The sequence below is a fragment of the Cimex lectularius genome, unplaced genomic scaffold, assembly GCF_000648675.2.
Source record: "Cimex lectularius strain Harlan isolate CLEC.00 unplaced genomic scaffold, Clec_2.1 scaffold143, whole genome shotgun sequence".
NCBI lineage: Eukaryota > Metazoa > Arthropoda > Insecta > Hemiptera > Cimicidae > Cimex > Cimex lectularius.
In genome coordinates this window covers 1,110,747-1,127,123 of record NW_019392714.1, presented here as the reverse complement: position 1 = coordinate 1,127,123, position 16,377 = coordinate 1,110,747, and the positions used below count along the sequence as shown (strand labels likewise).

Genomic DNA, 16,377 nt, shown 5'->3' with positions numbered 1-16,377 from the left:
TAACTAGTATTTCGCTTAAAACGACACCCCGAGGATTGACATAACCTCTGCTGTTGCGAACCTTCGTAAAAAAGGATGAAAAAATAATAGCGTTTCATTGATTTTTTTAATACAATAATTACAAATTTGTTAAAGTCTTAGGCAAATAAAAATTTAATTAAGTAGAAAAATAAAATAAATTAGGATTGCAAAATAAATTTACTCACTGCTAGGTCCCAGGACATGTAGGAAACGAGACAGCGGACGCCCTTACAAGGAAAGGGGCTGCTGTTACATCTACATCTTGGCAAAGACTGTTTTGCATTACATAAGAATCATAACAGAAAGAAAACACATTTACAAAAAAATATATATGTTGTTATACATATTATTGCAAGAGTTAAACTAAAAAATAAATTTCAAAAAAACAAAAAACAAAAACAATAAACTGCTCATATCAGACATGTCTCATCTTTATTATGTATTCTAATATATCCTCAGACTGTCATCGTAGTGAGCAGTATTAAGACAAGCAGAAAAATCTGATACTATTCAATATTTATTGTAAATAAAAGTTTTTTTATTCATGCTGAGACCTCAGGGAGCCAAACAGAAAAAAGCAGGCATCGGGATCCTATCGAGCAGGTGGCACTTCGGAGAGAACAGTCGGGGGTCCGCCATCCCCATTAACCTTCGTCATTTAAATATGGCTTAATAACACTAGGATGACTATCGTGAGGCTCGACTAGTTCCGAATTAATCGGGCTGTGAGGTGTTTTCGTTGAATAAACCGGGATTAAATTTTTAAGTGGACCATTCAAATTTTTCTAAATTATGTCTTTTTCTTTATCTAAAATATAATCAGTCACAAATTCATGTATACAAAAAGTTGTTCATCTCTCATTTTGGGCTATATGGGTCGCTTCTTGTCGGTGATAATAATTTAATATATACATTTTTAATATCACTGTTGAATTTGTAAGTTATTGGAAACAAAGACAAATCCGTTGATTTTTTATTTGATCATTATGATCATTATGATGACTCAGTGCTCATAACATGTGCCAATGAATATTTAGGATTTAAACGATTTTCCTGATAAATATATGAGTTTGAAGATCCATTCTCTCTGGAATAATAAGTATGCAATGAATTACTCTGCAGGATTTCTTCCTATCTACTGTCAAAAACTGACAAAATGACCATCATCGAATCAATAGAGATATTTTGCATAATGTTCCTTCTATTTCAAGGATACCATTATGTTTAATGTTTTTCAAATAACAGTAACGCTATTTGAAGACTTTTTGCATAACGCTAAGTTTCCTTGGGAGTTTGTAGTAGTTCAGGTTTCTTATTCCTGCCGATAGTTCGGCAAATGCTGAGGACCTGATAGTAGATTTTTAGTAGATTTAGAGTTTTATTTATTTTTTTAAGGAGGGTATTTCAACTACAAGGTTATACTCGGGGTGCTGGTGTTTTGAAGAAAAGCCTATTATAAGTATGTCGGGTTTGAATCCAGGGCCGCTGGAACACCGGACCTTTGCCTTACTGTGCCACCGACCCCCTGTAAAAGGACCTGATAGTTGTAAAAGCTCTAACGTACAAAGTAAACATTAATTACCTGGCGATTCGGACAAGTTCAGTTTAAATGAAATTGAGGACGAAAAGTTTCAAAAACTATTAAGGAAAAAAGCTTTTAGCTTAGCTTAGCAATTTAGGAAAAACTAAAACATTACAAAGCAGTTACATGTATATATATANCCACACATTATGACACGGGACTCATCACGGTTCGAATCCAGCGGCCCTGGGCTTTTTTCAAAACCGGCACCCCGAGGGTTGATATAACCTCTGCTGTTGCGAACCCTCGAAAAAAATTATAACCACATTCTATACCTATATTTTACTATTTTACCTTTTAAATTGTATTTAGGCGGTTTAGCTAAAGGGTCTGTTTTACACAATTGCTTTTCTTTTCTGAAGAAAAGATGTGTAAGGTATTTCTAGTAAGAATTTCTTCATTCCTGCTTGTATGTAAATAAAATAGCTAAACTTTTTAAGGTTGGAACGCCAAATAAATATATTCTTAGGAGTCGGAATTCATGAAAAAGTTAACATACGAATTGTAAATGTAACTACAAAATAACCAACATATATAATATTATTATTATTTTTTAATTGAACATCTCCAACAAAAAACCACTTTTCTAACTTTACAGTCACCCGTTAACAACAACGCTAATTCTAAGTCAAATAACGAAGAACGCTATTTCAGATAACTCTGCGCAAGCGCACTTCAATCAATTTAGCGTTACCGGTCACGCAACGTTATGAAAATTCTCCTTATTAATTAAACATTAAAGTGAAATAATACGTAATGGGCTAATGGCAAACGATAAGAATAGGCCGAAGTAAGTTCCTAATTTGTTTGCACGTACTCCCCTTTTCATCATAGCTTTTATCAAACTTTTGACTTGATTTAATTAGATAGATTTGAGATTTGCGATAGGGATATACCTGTAATTAGGTCGTTCCCGATCATTTTGTTCTGTCATACTCTCTGTTTTGATCTGTCAGACGTGTTTCGACTTCCCGTAAATATTGAAACAACTTAAGTTTTCAACAAAAAATATGTGTCCCTTACCGTATATCGACTAACTACAATTCCCGTTCTACCATCATACAAAAGTATATATGTTATGAAACTAAACATACTCTGTATATGCATTATGTATTTATGTAAAGCTTTAAAGGGATCGATATAACGAATGATAAAAGTACATTTACAATTCATATGTCAAGGATAATTTATAAAGATAAACCTACTGTTCTCTCACTTTTATTCGTCCACCACGATAAAAAAAAGTCTCTTTAAAATCTATTATTTATTTGATTTTCAAAAAATGAACACTTTCTTTGATAGAATATGATAATAGACTGTCTTTTTCTGTCTGGTTTTTATAGTGTTCAAGTATGTAACGTATGAGAGTAAGATTCGTTAAAGAAAACCCCGAATTCGACCTTGTAAAACGCGGATTGGCGAAACTTTCCATATTTTCAAATAAAAAATTAGTCCAACACAGAATTTCACGGCCTATAAAGTTGTGAAATACGCCAGAGAATTAATTTTGATTCGGAAGCACCGGCGGAGAGACGGGGTGGTAGCAAGGGTCGGAATGTCTCCGCGACAGATATATGGGGCCGGTCTACAATAGACTTCGTTACGGATTGTCCCACTGACTTATGACCGGGAGAGCAACACGTATTAATACATAATAAACTCTGTCTTGCTCCAAATGACTGGTACTAACTCATATTTACCACTTGCATAGAGGCGGCTTCGAACTTTGTACAGCGAAGACCGCCGTGCCAACTGGTCCGCTCCAATGGGCCGTTAGTCAATTCTCTCCACCTCCGGAAATTCCTGCCGATCTTTCCTGGATTATCTTTTATTATACAAACAACCTCCGTTTGGGAGAAAAGGTGCCAGGGAGATTGGTAGCATCCATAAAAAAATATATTAAAAAACGTGTTATAATAACGGCCAAGTTAGCCTTTTGTCAGCCGAAAATTCTATGGAATCGTCCTATAACCTAAAATACGATTTCGCTTTCAAAGAACTGGTAATCTCTTTTGAATAAATCTAAATTTAGTCATAATAATATTATGTTGTGTAATTTATTTTTTAATTCTACACATTGATCTGTTTATCAGTGCAGTTAAAAAAAGGTTTTTTGATCACTTTCATTCCAATTGTCAGTAAGTTTTTTTTGGCTTGTTCTAGTATAAACAATTATAAATAAATGCTATGGATATGTAATTTATTAATGATATGTATAAACGAATTGTACATAATTATAATAATATGTTTATCACAACGTTTCTTCCTTGAGGACCGTACTGGCCGAGTGGTTGTGGCGTCTGACTCGAATTTGCCACGCCAGTGGTTCTGAGTTCGAATCCTGACATAACCCATGGAATTTTTAATTGATAATAATATACAAAAATTATTTTAATGTGTTTTTCCCCTCATCCGCGACACCCAACAGGAATTTGATATTAAGCACTGTATGGTAGGAATTGCATAACTTCTTCCCTGCTTTGGTCGGCCAAACTTATTCGTCAGATTGCTTTTATAAATGGACAGAATTGACATATTAACATGCAGACCAATTACCGAACATGGCAAAACGCCGAAACAGACCTGGCAGGCCAAACCAGCTAAAATAAACTAATTTTGGTGATCGGATACTAACACGCTACAGATATTCATTTACTTTTTAAATCCTCGAAAAATCCTCTGCTGTTGCGAACCCTCGTAAAAAAAGTCCTGGAAGTTAATATCTAGTTTTTCAAGTTTTTTTTTAGTCAAATATTTCACACAATTTTTAGCTATGCTCTTTATTACTTCAAACACAAGGAAACAGAAAATCACATGATAATCGGTCAAGGAATAGAAAACGCAATGCCAAAAACCAACTAATGGACAAAACCAGCGAAAAGCGGCTGTCTATGAAGTTCAGAAACGGCAAGCTTACAGATTAATCACAATGCAGACTTCACGACAGTAGTGCACCTTAGGTGAGAACGCATAATGAATCATTTTTAGGTTTTTTAAAGAGGTTAAATCAACTCTGGGGCTTCCGAAGTTTATCCCCAGATACGCTTCATTCTGAAGTAGTTTGGATTTGAGTTTACGGCTGCTGAGATTCGAACCCGGGACCTCCAGCTATGCGTCAGTGTGTAAACCATCTCCTGATGAAAGGATATAAAAAAATACCGGTTTGGAGAGTGAAAAAATAAACTATTAATATGTCCCATTCTGACGATAACTCAGCTCAAAATGATCAGACTGTATACAATACTCATTCCTCTTGTAAATTATTGTTTTCAATCAACGACGTATAAAAAATGCATAAAAGCATAAAAACAATAAATGTATGCATATTTCTGTCTGTCGAGTTCCCTCATTCTCTTAAATAATACTTATTGTTCTGCTTGTTGTACTAAAGAATTCATCCATTTAACAGAGGCTAAAAGAAAAAAAATTATCTTCCATGACTTTCTCATTTCCTTTATTTTGTTCGTGCGTTTGATAAAATAGACATGCAATAGTTTATTGTATTTAGTTTTTACAACGACTTGATTATCACTCTCGTTCTCTCTCTCTCTCTCTCTCCCTCCACTTTCCGTACTATTCTCTTACACTTTCTTTATCTAATCTATCTATTCTATCCAATACAAACATACCATAATCAATCGCAACAGAAACTGAATGTAACGATGGTCCGGTCAATAGCCAGTCCTCATCGGATGAAAACTGCTGACAACAGTTCGTCAACTCGTAGACCACTCGGCATAATTTCGCAATTATGCTAATCGATGTTGACGATTTGAATTTAGTACGGGGGCGAGTGCTTCGTGGAAGGGGAGTTGAATTCTTCGCGGGCCTGGCACCAACTCGGTTTGATTGACCGCAGCTTTCACGGCTACCGTTGTTTTTCTTATCGCATTGTGAAACAGCATAACTTGTTCCTGTCACGTTTTGACACCGGTCTCGGAGGCGTCGGAATGAAAATTAAAACCGAAGGTTAACTTATTACGGGTTTAGCATTTTTTTTATATCCAGTGTAGGAATTGACAATTTATTCCCTGACATTTTTTATATAGAATTATTCTGATATTTCAAAAGATCTAGGAGAGACATTTTATACTGGCCGGTCGCGAAAACGTAAATCCACCGGTCAAACGGATACATTACAATATTAAAACGCTTTTAAGATTTAAAAAAAATCCAAGAAATAAAATCAACTTCACCAGTCTTCTTAGAACAACACTCATGCTTAATGACAATGATAACATACACAATCAACCCTTACATCAGTTCTCCGAAACAATTTTTTTGATATTAACTTCACACTTACAATCCAAATGTACTTGAAGTCGAGAGGAAATATGTAATATAATTTTTAAAAAATCCGACTGCCGGTTCTCCCTGATTGTTCCCAGTTTAAAGATTTCAAGTCTTTCTTGGCCATTCTCGTTTATTAATTCTGACACAATTCTTGTAAAGTCCGTTTAAAGACCAGTTTTAATACCTAGATTCACTCAGTAAAAGTACTGTAAATGTTTACCGGATTGGTTCTGATCAGATAAAGTTTGAATTAGACGTAAATATATAAATAGAAACTAATTAACTGCCGTCCGCTAAAAATAAACGCGCAGACAGTTATTAAAAGCCCTTTCTCTTATTTCTACGATAATAAATCGTATGGGCTTTCTAACAGAAGGATTTGATTTTTGATTCAATTTTTTAAAATTTAAGTCTAGATTTTACAGTGATTGGAACGCCTGTTTGCCGTTATACGATTTATAATTAAAATTCCAAATAAAAAATTGTAATTCGGACCAACCTTTATGGGTAAGGTATAAAACGTTGGCAATTAGTTTTTGAATACTACGTCAATTTTTATTTTTATTCTCACCCAGAAAAGTATTTTCAATCTTTTAAAACAACGCCGAGAGTTTTTATCACTTAAAAAGAGTCCAAATTTGAATTTAGAATAATAAAATTTAAATTCACTATTTAGAATTTATTGACTGCAACACCATCCAAAATGGGGGTCGGGCGGTCGGTAGCCGCATCGGTTTAGGCTGACACGGCCGTCATCGCTATAAGGCAAAGGTCCGGGTTCGAATCCAGCGGCCCTGCATTCCAAACCGACATATTTACAAATTGTATTTTTTTTCATAACACCGGCACCCTGAGGGTTTATATGACCTCTGCTGTTGCGAACCTTCATTAAAAAAAATAAATAAGTAAAAATAAAACCACCATCCAATCACTCATTTGTGTCAAATTGTTAGTCACAAACCATGGATTTTGAAGACAATTTGATTGTAAATTTTATAAATACAGTGGATTATTACGGCTTAAAGATATTCCTTGTCCAAATTTTCAAGATTTTCAATCAGTACAATTTTAATTAGTGACACAATTTTTAAAAAGTTTAATTTTGTACAATTGAAAGAGCCACTGGGTTTAATTTGACTGAAATAAGACATCTACAACAAATTACGCTATTGTTTTAAGTGTGATGAACCTGTAAACTGGTCGTCTATTTAGTCTGCCTATCCTCGTTGTTTTGGTGTGTCAGATGCGGTTTTTCAATATTTCAATGTTTTTCAGTTTTTCAATGTTCAGTATTTTGTCAAGGTTCATAAACAAAGAGATGCACGTTAGCTTTAAAATTGTTCAGATTATTATTAAATATAATGCAACTAAATGAAAATAATAATTTTGTATTATCAAGAAGGTTTCATTGTAATAACTCAGCATATAATTAGGAACATGAACACAGTGTAAAAATATTGGTACAATAACATTAGTATTTTATCACTCTGCTACATTTTCTTTGTTTAAAAAAAAATACTCATACTAAAAATATCACGCCTCTTATGTTTAACCATTCTGTCGTTTTTCACAAGAATTTGATAAATCAATTTTATGAATAATTTTTATGTAAGATATTGGTTGAGATAAAAAAGTCAGTGCCATGAACGGGATCGAACCCACGACCTTCGGCTGGGTAGCTGGTTCTAGCCGATTATCACGATAGCTTAAGTGGTTCGAGCAGCGGCGTATTGAGCCGAAGGTCGTGGGTTCGAATCCCGCTCGTGGTACTGAATTTTTTATTTCAACCAATACCTTACATAAAGATTAATTAATTGGAAGATGTTATTTGGTCAATCGGACCACGAAATCTAATGAATTTAACAAGTTACTTGAAGTATATCTTCAATAAGGCTTTCCGTGGCCATTTCATTTGTCGCCGGGTTCAAATAGATTACACGACATTTGAAAAATGGCAAAAAGGAGGGAAAATTCAAAAAAGTGGGGTTGAGATGGGAAGTTAGTGTCCGAGTGGATCGAAGTCACGATAGCCCTGTGGTAGAACAGCGGCGTATTTAGCCGAAGGTCGTGGGTTCGATCCCGCTCGTGACACTGACTTTTTTATGTCTACCAATACCTTACATAAAGATTAACTAATTGAAAGATGTTATTTGGTCAATCGGACCACGAAATCTAATGAATTATGAATGATTGTATAAAATGAATAATAAATGGAATTTCGTCATAAGAAGAATAATGAATAATTAAGAATTTTATTAAATTTATTAAAAATGGGACCTGACAACTTTTAAAAAACAATCTAAATTTTAAAAACTTAATTAGATTGCTAGGCACCGGTACAAAATATGCAAACCGTTTTTATTATAAATTACCCTCTGAGACCTATTAAAAACAGTAAAAGGATCGTTACATCCTTAACACATATAATGTCCATGCTCATGGGCAGAAAGACTGAAGATGGCGAAAAGCCTAAAAACGTCCGGTACCGACCGAAGTTCACTACGTAATTGTTAAATACAATACATAATTGTTAATTTAATCACTTTAAATTAAAATTGTGTGGTATATTTCCCGGAAGATTACTGATTAAATGCATTTCATTAAGCTCGATATGAATTCTGTCAAAGTGGCTTTCTAAAGCATACTTAATATTCCTTTTTTACACTTCGAGTGTCACGAGTTTTTGTTGTTTTATTGATTAATTTACATATTTAAGACAGTATGTAGTGATTAGTGACCGTTAATCGATAATTATTCAGAAATCGTGAGATGCGGTCTGGTGTGATGTAGGTTTCAAAAAACATTTTCTTTATGGTGCCAACGTTTCGATCTTTATTGAGATCATCTTCAGCGCCTGGGATTTACTAACATTGTTTACATTTAACAAATACATTTAGGATGTGGAAAAGTGAATTTATAAATGCAAAATATATTTTTTATATTCAATCACAGTATTTCTATATTATTCTTCCTTCCCCACCCCTTCAAAATCCAACGTATATAAACATAAAACAGCAAAATCTCACTGGCACTCTCAGCATGGCACGCAAGAATGACACAATTACCCAGAAGACAAACACTTTGAGTGAGTAGAAATACTTTGATTGAATATAAAAAATATATTTTGCATTGTATAAATTCACTTTTCCACATCCTAAATGTATTTGTTAAATGTAAACAATATTTGTAAATCCCAGGCCCTGAAGATGATCTCAATAAAGATCGAAACGTTGGCACGATAAAGAAAATGTTTTTATGAACCTACATCACACCAGACCGCATCTCACGATTTCTGAATAATTTAAGACAGTATTAAGTCAACTTCATTATGTTCTGGTGAATAAACAACACTCACACTTCTTTACTGAAGATAGCGAAAAGCCGAAATAGGTACGAATGGAAGAAACCAGCAAGAACATAGGACCTAGTAAATAAATCAGTATCGATTAGCTAAACACGAATTCTTTCAATTGCGTTATTCCTTTATTATCCGATTAATTAATAAAATAAGAAAACATTTAAAGATGATGCTGTAAGTTTTATTCTCTATAAAAAACCATAATTCTTCAACATAGTTCATTGCCCGCCTACGTAGCTTTATGTATCGGCATCTTGAATGAAACTTGTTAACAGTTCACCAGTGTGAAGGGAGGTAGAATTGGGTACTTAAGGGTCCAAATAGGAGGTTCAAGTTGCTGGTAGGCAGAACGGCCACGCCCTTCTGGTTGAACCCTGTAATTACCATTCTCGTCTTATCCTGAGTAAAAATGGAAGACCTTTCGCGTCGAAAATAAAGTCAAAGTTGAACGGGCTGTGTACTTTCCCAGGTTCAAAATTGTGTGGGATATTTCCCGGAAGATTACTGATTAAATACGGTTCGTTAAGCTCGATATGAATTCTGTCAAAGTGGCTTTCTAAAGCTTTCTTGATATTCCTTTTTTAAACTTCCAGGCTTTGAACACTCGTTCGCTGAGATGAAATCTGCAAGCGGTAGCTAAAGAAATTTCTCTCGACGACGATTTCTACAAAATATTAAATACAGCGTCTTTTGTCAAATATAATTGACCTTGTAGAAATGGAAAAACACTGGTGAATTGTTAACAAGTTTCATTCAACATGCCGATACATAAAGCTACGTAGGCGGGCAATCAGCTATGTTGAAGAATTATGGTTTTTATAGAGAATAAAACTTATAGCATGATATTTAAATGTTTGCTTATTTTATTAATTAATCGGATAATAAATGAATAATACAAGTGGAAGAATTCGTGTTTAGCTGATCGATACTGATGTATTTACTAGGTCCTATATTCTCACTGGTTTCTTGCACTCGTATCTATTTCTGCTTCACGCCATCTTCAGTAAAGAAGTGAGTTGTGTGTGATTGTTGTTTATTCACAAGAACATAAAGAAGTTGACCTAATACTGTCTTAAATATGTAAATTTATCAATATAACAATAAATCCTCATGACATAATTATTTTTAAACCTTATATTTTCTACATTTTCGTGTTTACATTTGGGACATTTTGGCTATTGCAAAATTTGATTGCTCCAAAGTATAACGTGATGATATGGACGGTTTGATTCTTGTGCATTCGATTATTTTTAGCTTTTTAAATTAAGAAAGCATAATGATGAACAATGAACTCTAAATGTACGTCTGAAATAATCCGAAACAACAGGACAAAGTTAGTAAAGGCTAGTTGTATTATAATAAGTGGGTTCTGTTAAGCAGAGCTGTTGGTTGGGTTAAAAAGGCCACGCCCTTCATCACGAACCCTTAATTATTAAGAATCTTACAGATGGAAGATGGTGTACAGGTTTTGCATCAGATTTCCAATGTTCAAACCTTGAAAATCGTTCAGGGTCTTTTTCGCGGTGTCTGGTATATCGAAAACTGCATGCAAAAAGTAGTGAAATGAGAAAGGAACTCGGTCCGACAATATTTAACACCTGAGTAACACATTACAAAAGATGTTACGTTCCAAGGATTGTATAAAACTCGATAAGAGCGGTTATGTTAATGAGATGTTAGGTGGTAGAACAGAAGCGCTTTAGTCCTCAGGTGGTCCGTCGGAATGATGGTGTTGAGAATCTCTACCTCCGAGGAGCACGTGTGAGTTTCGAATTCCAGAACTGGAACCGAACCTCGGATCGAGGCGAAAGGGGGGATGGAAATATGTGGTATTAGGAGGTCAGCCTTTCGGATAGGACCGGACAAAAGGGGTACACAGTAGCCGCCGGCCGGAGGAGAGAGGAGAGGAGAGGAACGAAGGAGAGAGCCGGCGGGAGGGAGACATAAACACATCGTCCGGCCCGGCGGACCAACATTCACATCCTTCTCTAAATTATGATCATGTTTCGGCTACCGACACCGGCATCTATTTACGATAGCCGACACACCTGGGTTCTCGGCCCTTCGTCGGATAGGGGGCCCTCGTTCCTCGGCGCAAATCCGATTTTCGAATCAACAATAAAATCGGGACTCGGATCCCTTCCTTTTCCCCGATTGTAATTCAATCAAATCGTAAGGATACAACTTTGTTCCGTTCGGCTCGGCACATCTCTTGTTTACGACGGATCTCCATAAAAAATCTTCAATTTCAGGTTCAGTAATTGAAACTTTTACTTGAAAACATGGAAATCAGCCACCCAATACGATCAATGGACAGCATTTCTTGTTTTATCAGGCTTTCTTAATATTTCAACAATTTTTATTTATTAATACAGTTATTTATTAAAACTGGTCAAATGAGATCACATAATTTTACAATGACTATATAGTGCTAACTAAATAATAAATACACTTTAATCCACTCATTAGTGTCACAATTTATCTACATGGTTGAGTTCACGTCGTAAATTTCTACAGAACTAATTCATATGGCTTAGTCCTCTTCAGTCGTCTTTCAGTGTACTCACTATGTAGAAGGCGGCTGGGCTTGGTGTTCGGCTGGTTTTGAAAACGAAGGAGTGCTTGTAAGCATACTATGTGATCTCCGTGTCGATGTGTGGGATGTTCAGATCTCTGTGTAGGAAACATAGCGAACATACCAAGCAGCATCTACGATATTTTATAGAATTTTCTTTCTGATGGTATTGATTCATTTTGCACACACCCAAAGTTACCATATACACTGAGACGGAAAGGAGTTACCACCCTAAATATTTGTAATTATCTCTTAGACAATCATCCATTGATTATCTTACAACAATATCCTTGATTTGAAGGATTAGAAGTAAATAAAACGGACAAAAACTCCTACTTGTATTTACAATTGGATTTTGTAAATAAATCTTTGATAAGTCAATCTCTTTTTTGTTGGATTTATGGAAAGGTTCTTTCTAACGTTACAGTGGTTTGATTTTTTTAAGTTGTATCATTTTTAAGTTTCAAATTTGTTTGAGTGATGGTTTTAAGCTTGGCGCACACTAGGTCGGTGGCGCGGCGCGGAACCAACCCCCTAGAAGACTTCATTGAAATTAATTTTCAATTAATTAATCTATAATTAAGGTTTTGGTCGAGATAAAAAAGTCAATGTCACAAGTGGGATTCGAACCCACGACCTTCGGCTAAATACATCGCTGTTCTGCCACTTGAGCTATCGTGACTTCGATCCACTCGGACTCTAACTTCCCATCTCAAACCAACATTTTTGAATTTTCCCTCCGTTTTGCCATTTTTCAAATTTCGTGTAATCTAGTTGATTCTCGGCGACAAATGAAATGGCTACGGAGAGTTTTTAGTGAAGTGTACTTCATTTTGCTTATTACATTATTGGGTTTCGTGGTCCGCATGACCAAATAAATTATTTTCAATTAATTAATCTCTAATTAAGGTTTTGGTCGAGATAAAAAAGTCAGTGTCACAGCGGATTCAATGAAAAATGGCAAAAAGAAGGGAAAATTAAAAAAGTTGAGATGGGAAGTTAGTGTCCGATGGATCGAAGTCACGATACCTCAAGTGGTAGAGCAGCGGCGTATATAGCCGAAGGTCGTGGGTTCGAATCCAACTTGTGACTCTGACTTTTTTATCTCGACCAAAACCTTAATTAAAGATTAATTAATTGAAAAGAATTTATTTGGTCAAGCGGACCACGAAACCTAATAAATTGAAATGAACCAATTAAATTGAAATGAGTGTACCGGCGGACACTAGGCCGGTAGGGCGACGCGCCACGCTGCCGGCCTAGTGTGCGCCGGGGCGGTAGGAAATCTTTGAGTTCGGGTATATTCGGCTACCCTCGGACGCCATATTAGTAGACGAAGCCAACGATTGTGACGTGGGGACTCCTGGAAATGCAAAATCAACACTAAACGGCAGCGCTAGTACGTTGGAGGAGGAAAATTCGACCAACGCGGCCGAGAGCAGTCCTACACGGACCTTCACAATTCTGCGCCGCACCGCCCTAGTGTGCGCCCAGCTTAAGTGATACAGATTCAACTACAATCATAGAATTGTTGGAAGATGTGAGAAGTCTAGCGTATGTGGCCAGGGTGCTTAACATCCCAAGAACAACTGTCCGAAGGGTCTTACATCGCTACCAAGATACTGGATGTAAGATACTCATTTCTGAGATATTATCGTTTTATTATTTCGAATGTACTTCGTAATCGACATTGTACCACTGTTGAGATCAAGCAACAACTTCAACAAGTTAAATGTTAATTAATGTCTGTGTGGTGATTAGTGACTGTTAATCGATAATTATTCAGAAATCGTGAGATGCGGTCTGGTGTGATGTAGGTTTCAGAAAAACATTTTCTTTATCGTGGCAACGTTTCGATCTTTATTGAGATCATCTTCAGGGCTCAAAGTGTTTGTCTTCTGTGTAATTGTGCCATTCTTGCGTGTCGTGTTGAGAGTGCTCCCTTGAGACATTAGTTAATGTCTGTTTACGAAGACTTTCATAAGCTGGATTACGTGATTTCAGAACTTCTTGCAAGGGCAAGAACAGCTCGATTAAGTTTCGCAAGAAATCACATAAAATCTTCTTTTCGGATGAGTGCAGGTTTTGTTTGAGGTCTTTTGACGGCCGTGGGAGGGGTTGCATGTAAAGGTGCCAGTGGGGGCAAAATAACCTTTACAACACAAAGTTATAAAATAAAATAGAGGAGCGACATATCCCCGCAACATTTTCATTCCGGAGAAGCTACGTTGGTGGTGGTGCTATTTCTGTGGATGGTCGCACAAACTTGATCTTCATCTAGGGTTCGCCAACAACTGGGTCATTGAAAATGTGTTTTCACAGGTTGTTCGTTATACGCCATTAATTGGCGACGGTTTTATTTTTATGCATGACAATGCGCACTGTCGGAAAAATGACTATCTTCGTGGAATGTCTTCCTAGCCCTTTTATTTCCCTGTCGCAGTGTACAGTGGATATGATTTCAGACTGGAAAATATAGCGCATATACCTAAGTTTTTCAGTTAGATCTTCGGATTCATCCCGAGGACTCCCGTGCAATAATAATTCTTATCACTGATAGTTTTCATCTTTCCAGTACTTTTTTAATTGGTTGCAGATGGTTTGTTGGATGACCGATAACTTAATCATGTCGTCCTCATGTCTATTTCACATCAATGTGGTGTTATTTCTATTTACGTTTCAACCCCTCCTCCCTCCAAGCGATTCTTTTCTTACGATTCATTGTGTTTATTTTCAATTATATCAGTTTTTCATAACTTGGAAAGGCCATATTTTGGATTTAAGATACATATTTTACGAACGAATCATAAAATATCCAGCTTCTTCACAGAAGTTTGACGGCGTTTGAAGTAAAACAGATTTAACGAGCCTAACATGTCTGAGAATAAATAAAGAATGATTTGAATCCTAGAATACCACACGTAAATAATATCTATTTACTTAATTGTTACTAGCAAAGTCTTGATAAGCATTTAAACAAGTATGTTGATATTTTTACAAGTTGGTTTGTAAAGAACCAATGTTTCAAAAACACCATTGATGGACACTGTTTGAATTTGTAAAATATTAAATCTTACTAAATTCACTAGTTAAATTTGGGCCGCTTGACCAATTAATATCTTTCAATTAATTAAGGTTTTCAGTTGAGATAAAAACGAGGAGAACGAAAAATGGCAAAAAAGGAGGGAAAATTAAAAAAAGTTGGGTTGAGATGGGAAGTTAGTGTCCGAGAGGATCGAAGTCACGATGGCTCAAGTTGTAGAGCAGCAGCGTATTGAGCCGAGGGTCGTGGGTTCGAGTCCCGCTCGTGACACTGACTTTTTTATCTCAACTAAAAACCTTAATTAATTGAAAGATTAAATCTTACATTTTAAACTTACGATACACACCATACAAAACATTCCCTTCGGAAAATGCTTTTAGTTTGTTCAAGTACTTTTCACGTCCCTTTTAGACTTAGAAGGGGGATCCCTTATAAAGGTCCATCGGGCTACATTACAGTCAACAATCATCATGTCCGCGATGTGGTGAAAGACAAACTGGCGATTAACGTCTACCTAGGTGGCTAAAATGACAATCCCACCTTTTCCACCTGGCTAATTGATATATATCCCCCTATTCACTTTTCAAACAACTTTAATAGCTCCGACTACACGTGAGAGGTGTATTTACGACTTGTCTCACATTCTCCTCTTGTTTCAGGTCCTGCTCAAAACTGTTTAACTACACATTCCACACGTAAGTAGTTTATTAGTTTTTACAAGTTTACATTACTGTAATAGCCTTTAAAAGTAGATTAGTGGTTAAAAGGACTTATCTTACATGCTACATCTTACGTACACAATCAAGCTCATGCAAGTAGGTGTGAATGTAGGTAAGTAGTTAAATCAGATCAATATATAGTAGTACTATTTCTTTACAACGAGACAAGCTCGGGTACAAACATATCATTATTTTTTTACGAGGGTTCGCTACAGTAGAGGTCGTATCTACCCTAGGGGTGCCAATGTTTTTGAAAAAAGCTGGGTTCGAAACCGGGTCCTCTACCATACAATGATGAAAGCTGGGTCAAAGGCTAAACCGATGCTATAAATGATGTCTTAATTTTTTAATAATAAAATCTTTTTATTACCATTATGAAGAATTATTGTCTAGAGTGCTTTTTAACAAGCAAAAATATATGGCGCAATTTTGTTATAATGATAATAATATTAAACCACGCGGAATGTTGGTGCTTAACTTAGTTTTTGAAGTAATGTTTAATTTTTATAATTAATTATTCTTTTTATGTAAGGTCTTCGTTGAAAAGAAAAGTTAGTGTCAAGAGCGGGATTCGAACCAACGACCTTCGGCTCAATACGCCGCTTCTCTTCTTCAGGCATTTTCAAGAGTGCACTACGGCACTTCAGCTATCGTGACTTCAAGCCACCTTTCACCCAACCTTTCGAATTTTCCCTCCTTTTGGCCATTTTGTTTCTCGAATCCCGTTCGTGACACTAACTTTTTCATTAGAAAGAATAATTAATGGTAAGAAGTAATTTGGTCAAT

At 35.8% G+C, this 16,377-nt stretch overlaps 1 protein-coding gene across 3 annotated transcripts in view; it reads left to right on the top strand.

The window, feature by feature from the left end:
- LOC106672803 (homeotic protein ocelliless-like) overlaps positions 1 to 16,377 on the top strand; it is a 131,705-nt gene that overhangs the window by 37,165 nt on the left and 78,163 nt on the right. For all 3 annotated transcript variants that reach the window (XM_024226477.1, XM_014404514.2, XM_014404515.2), the window contains one exon: positions 15,532 to 15,567. In XM_024226477.1, coding sequence (XP_024082245.1) covers positions 15,532 to 15,567 — 36 coding nt within the window. The remainder of the gene's footprint in view (positions 1 to 15,531; positions 15,568 to 16,377) is intronic.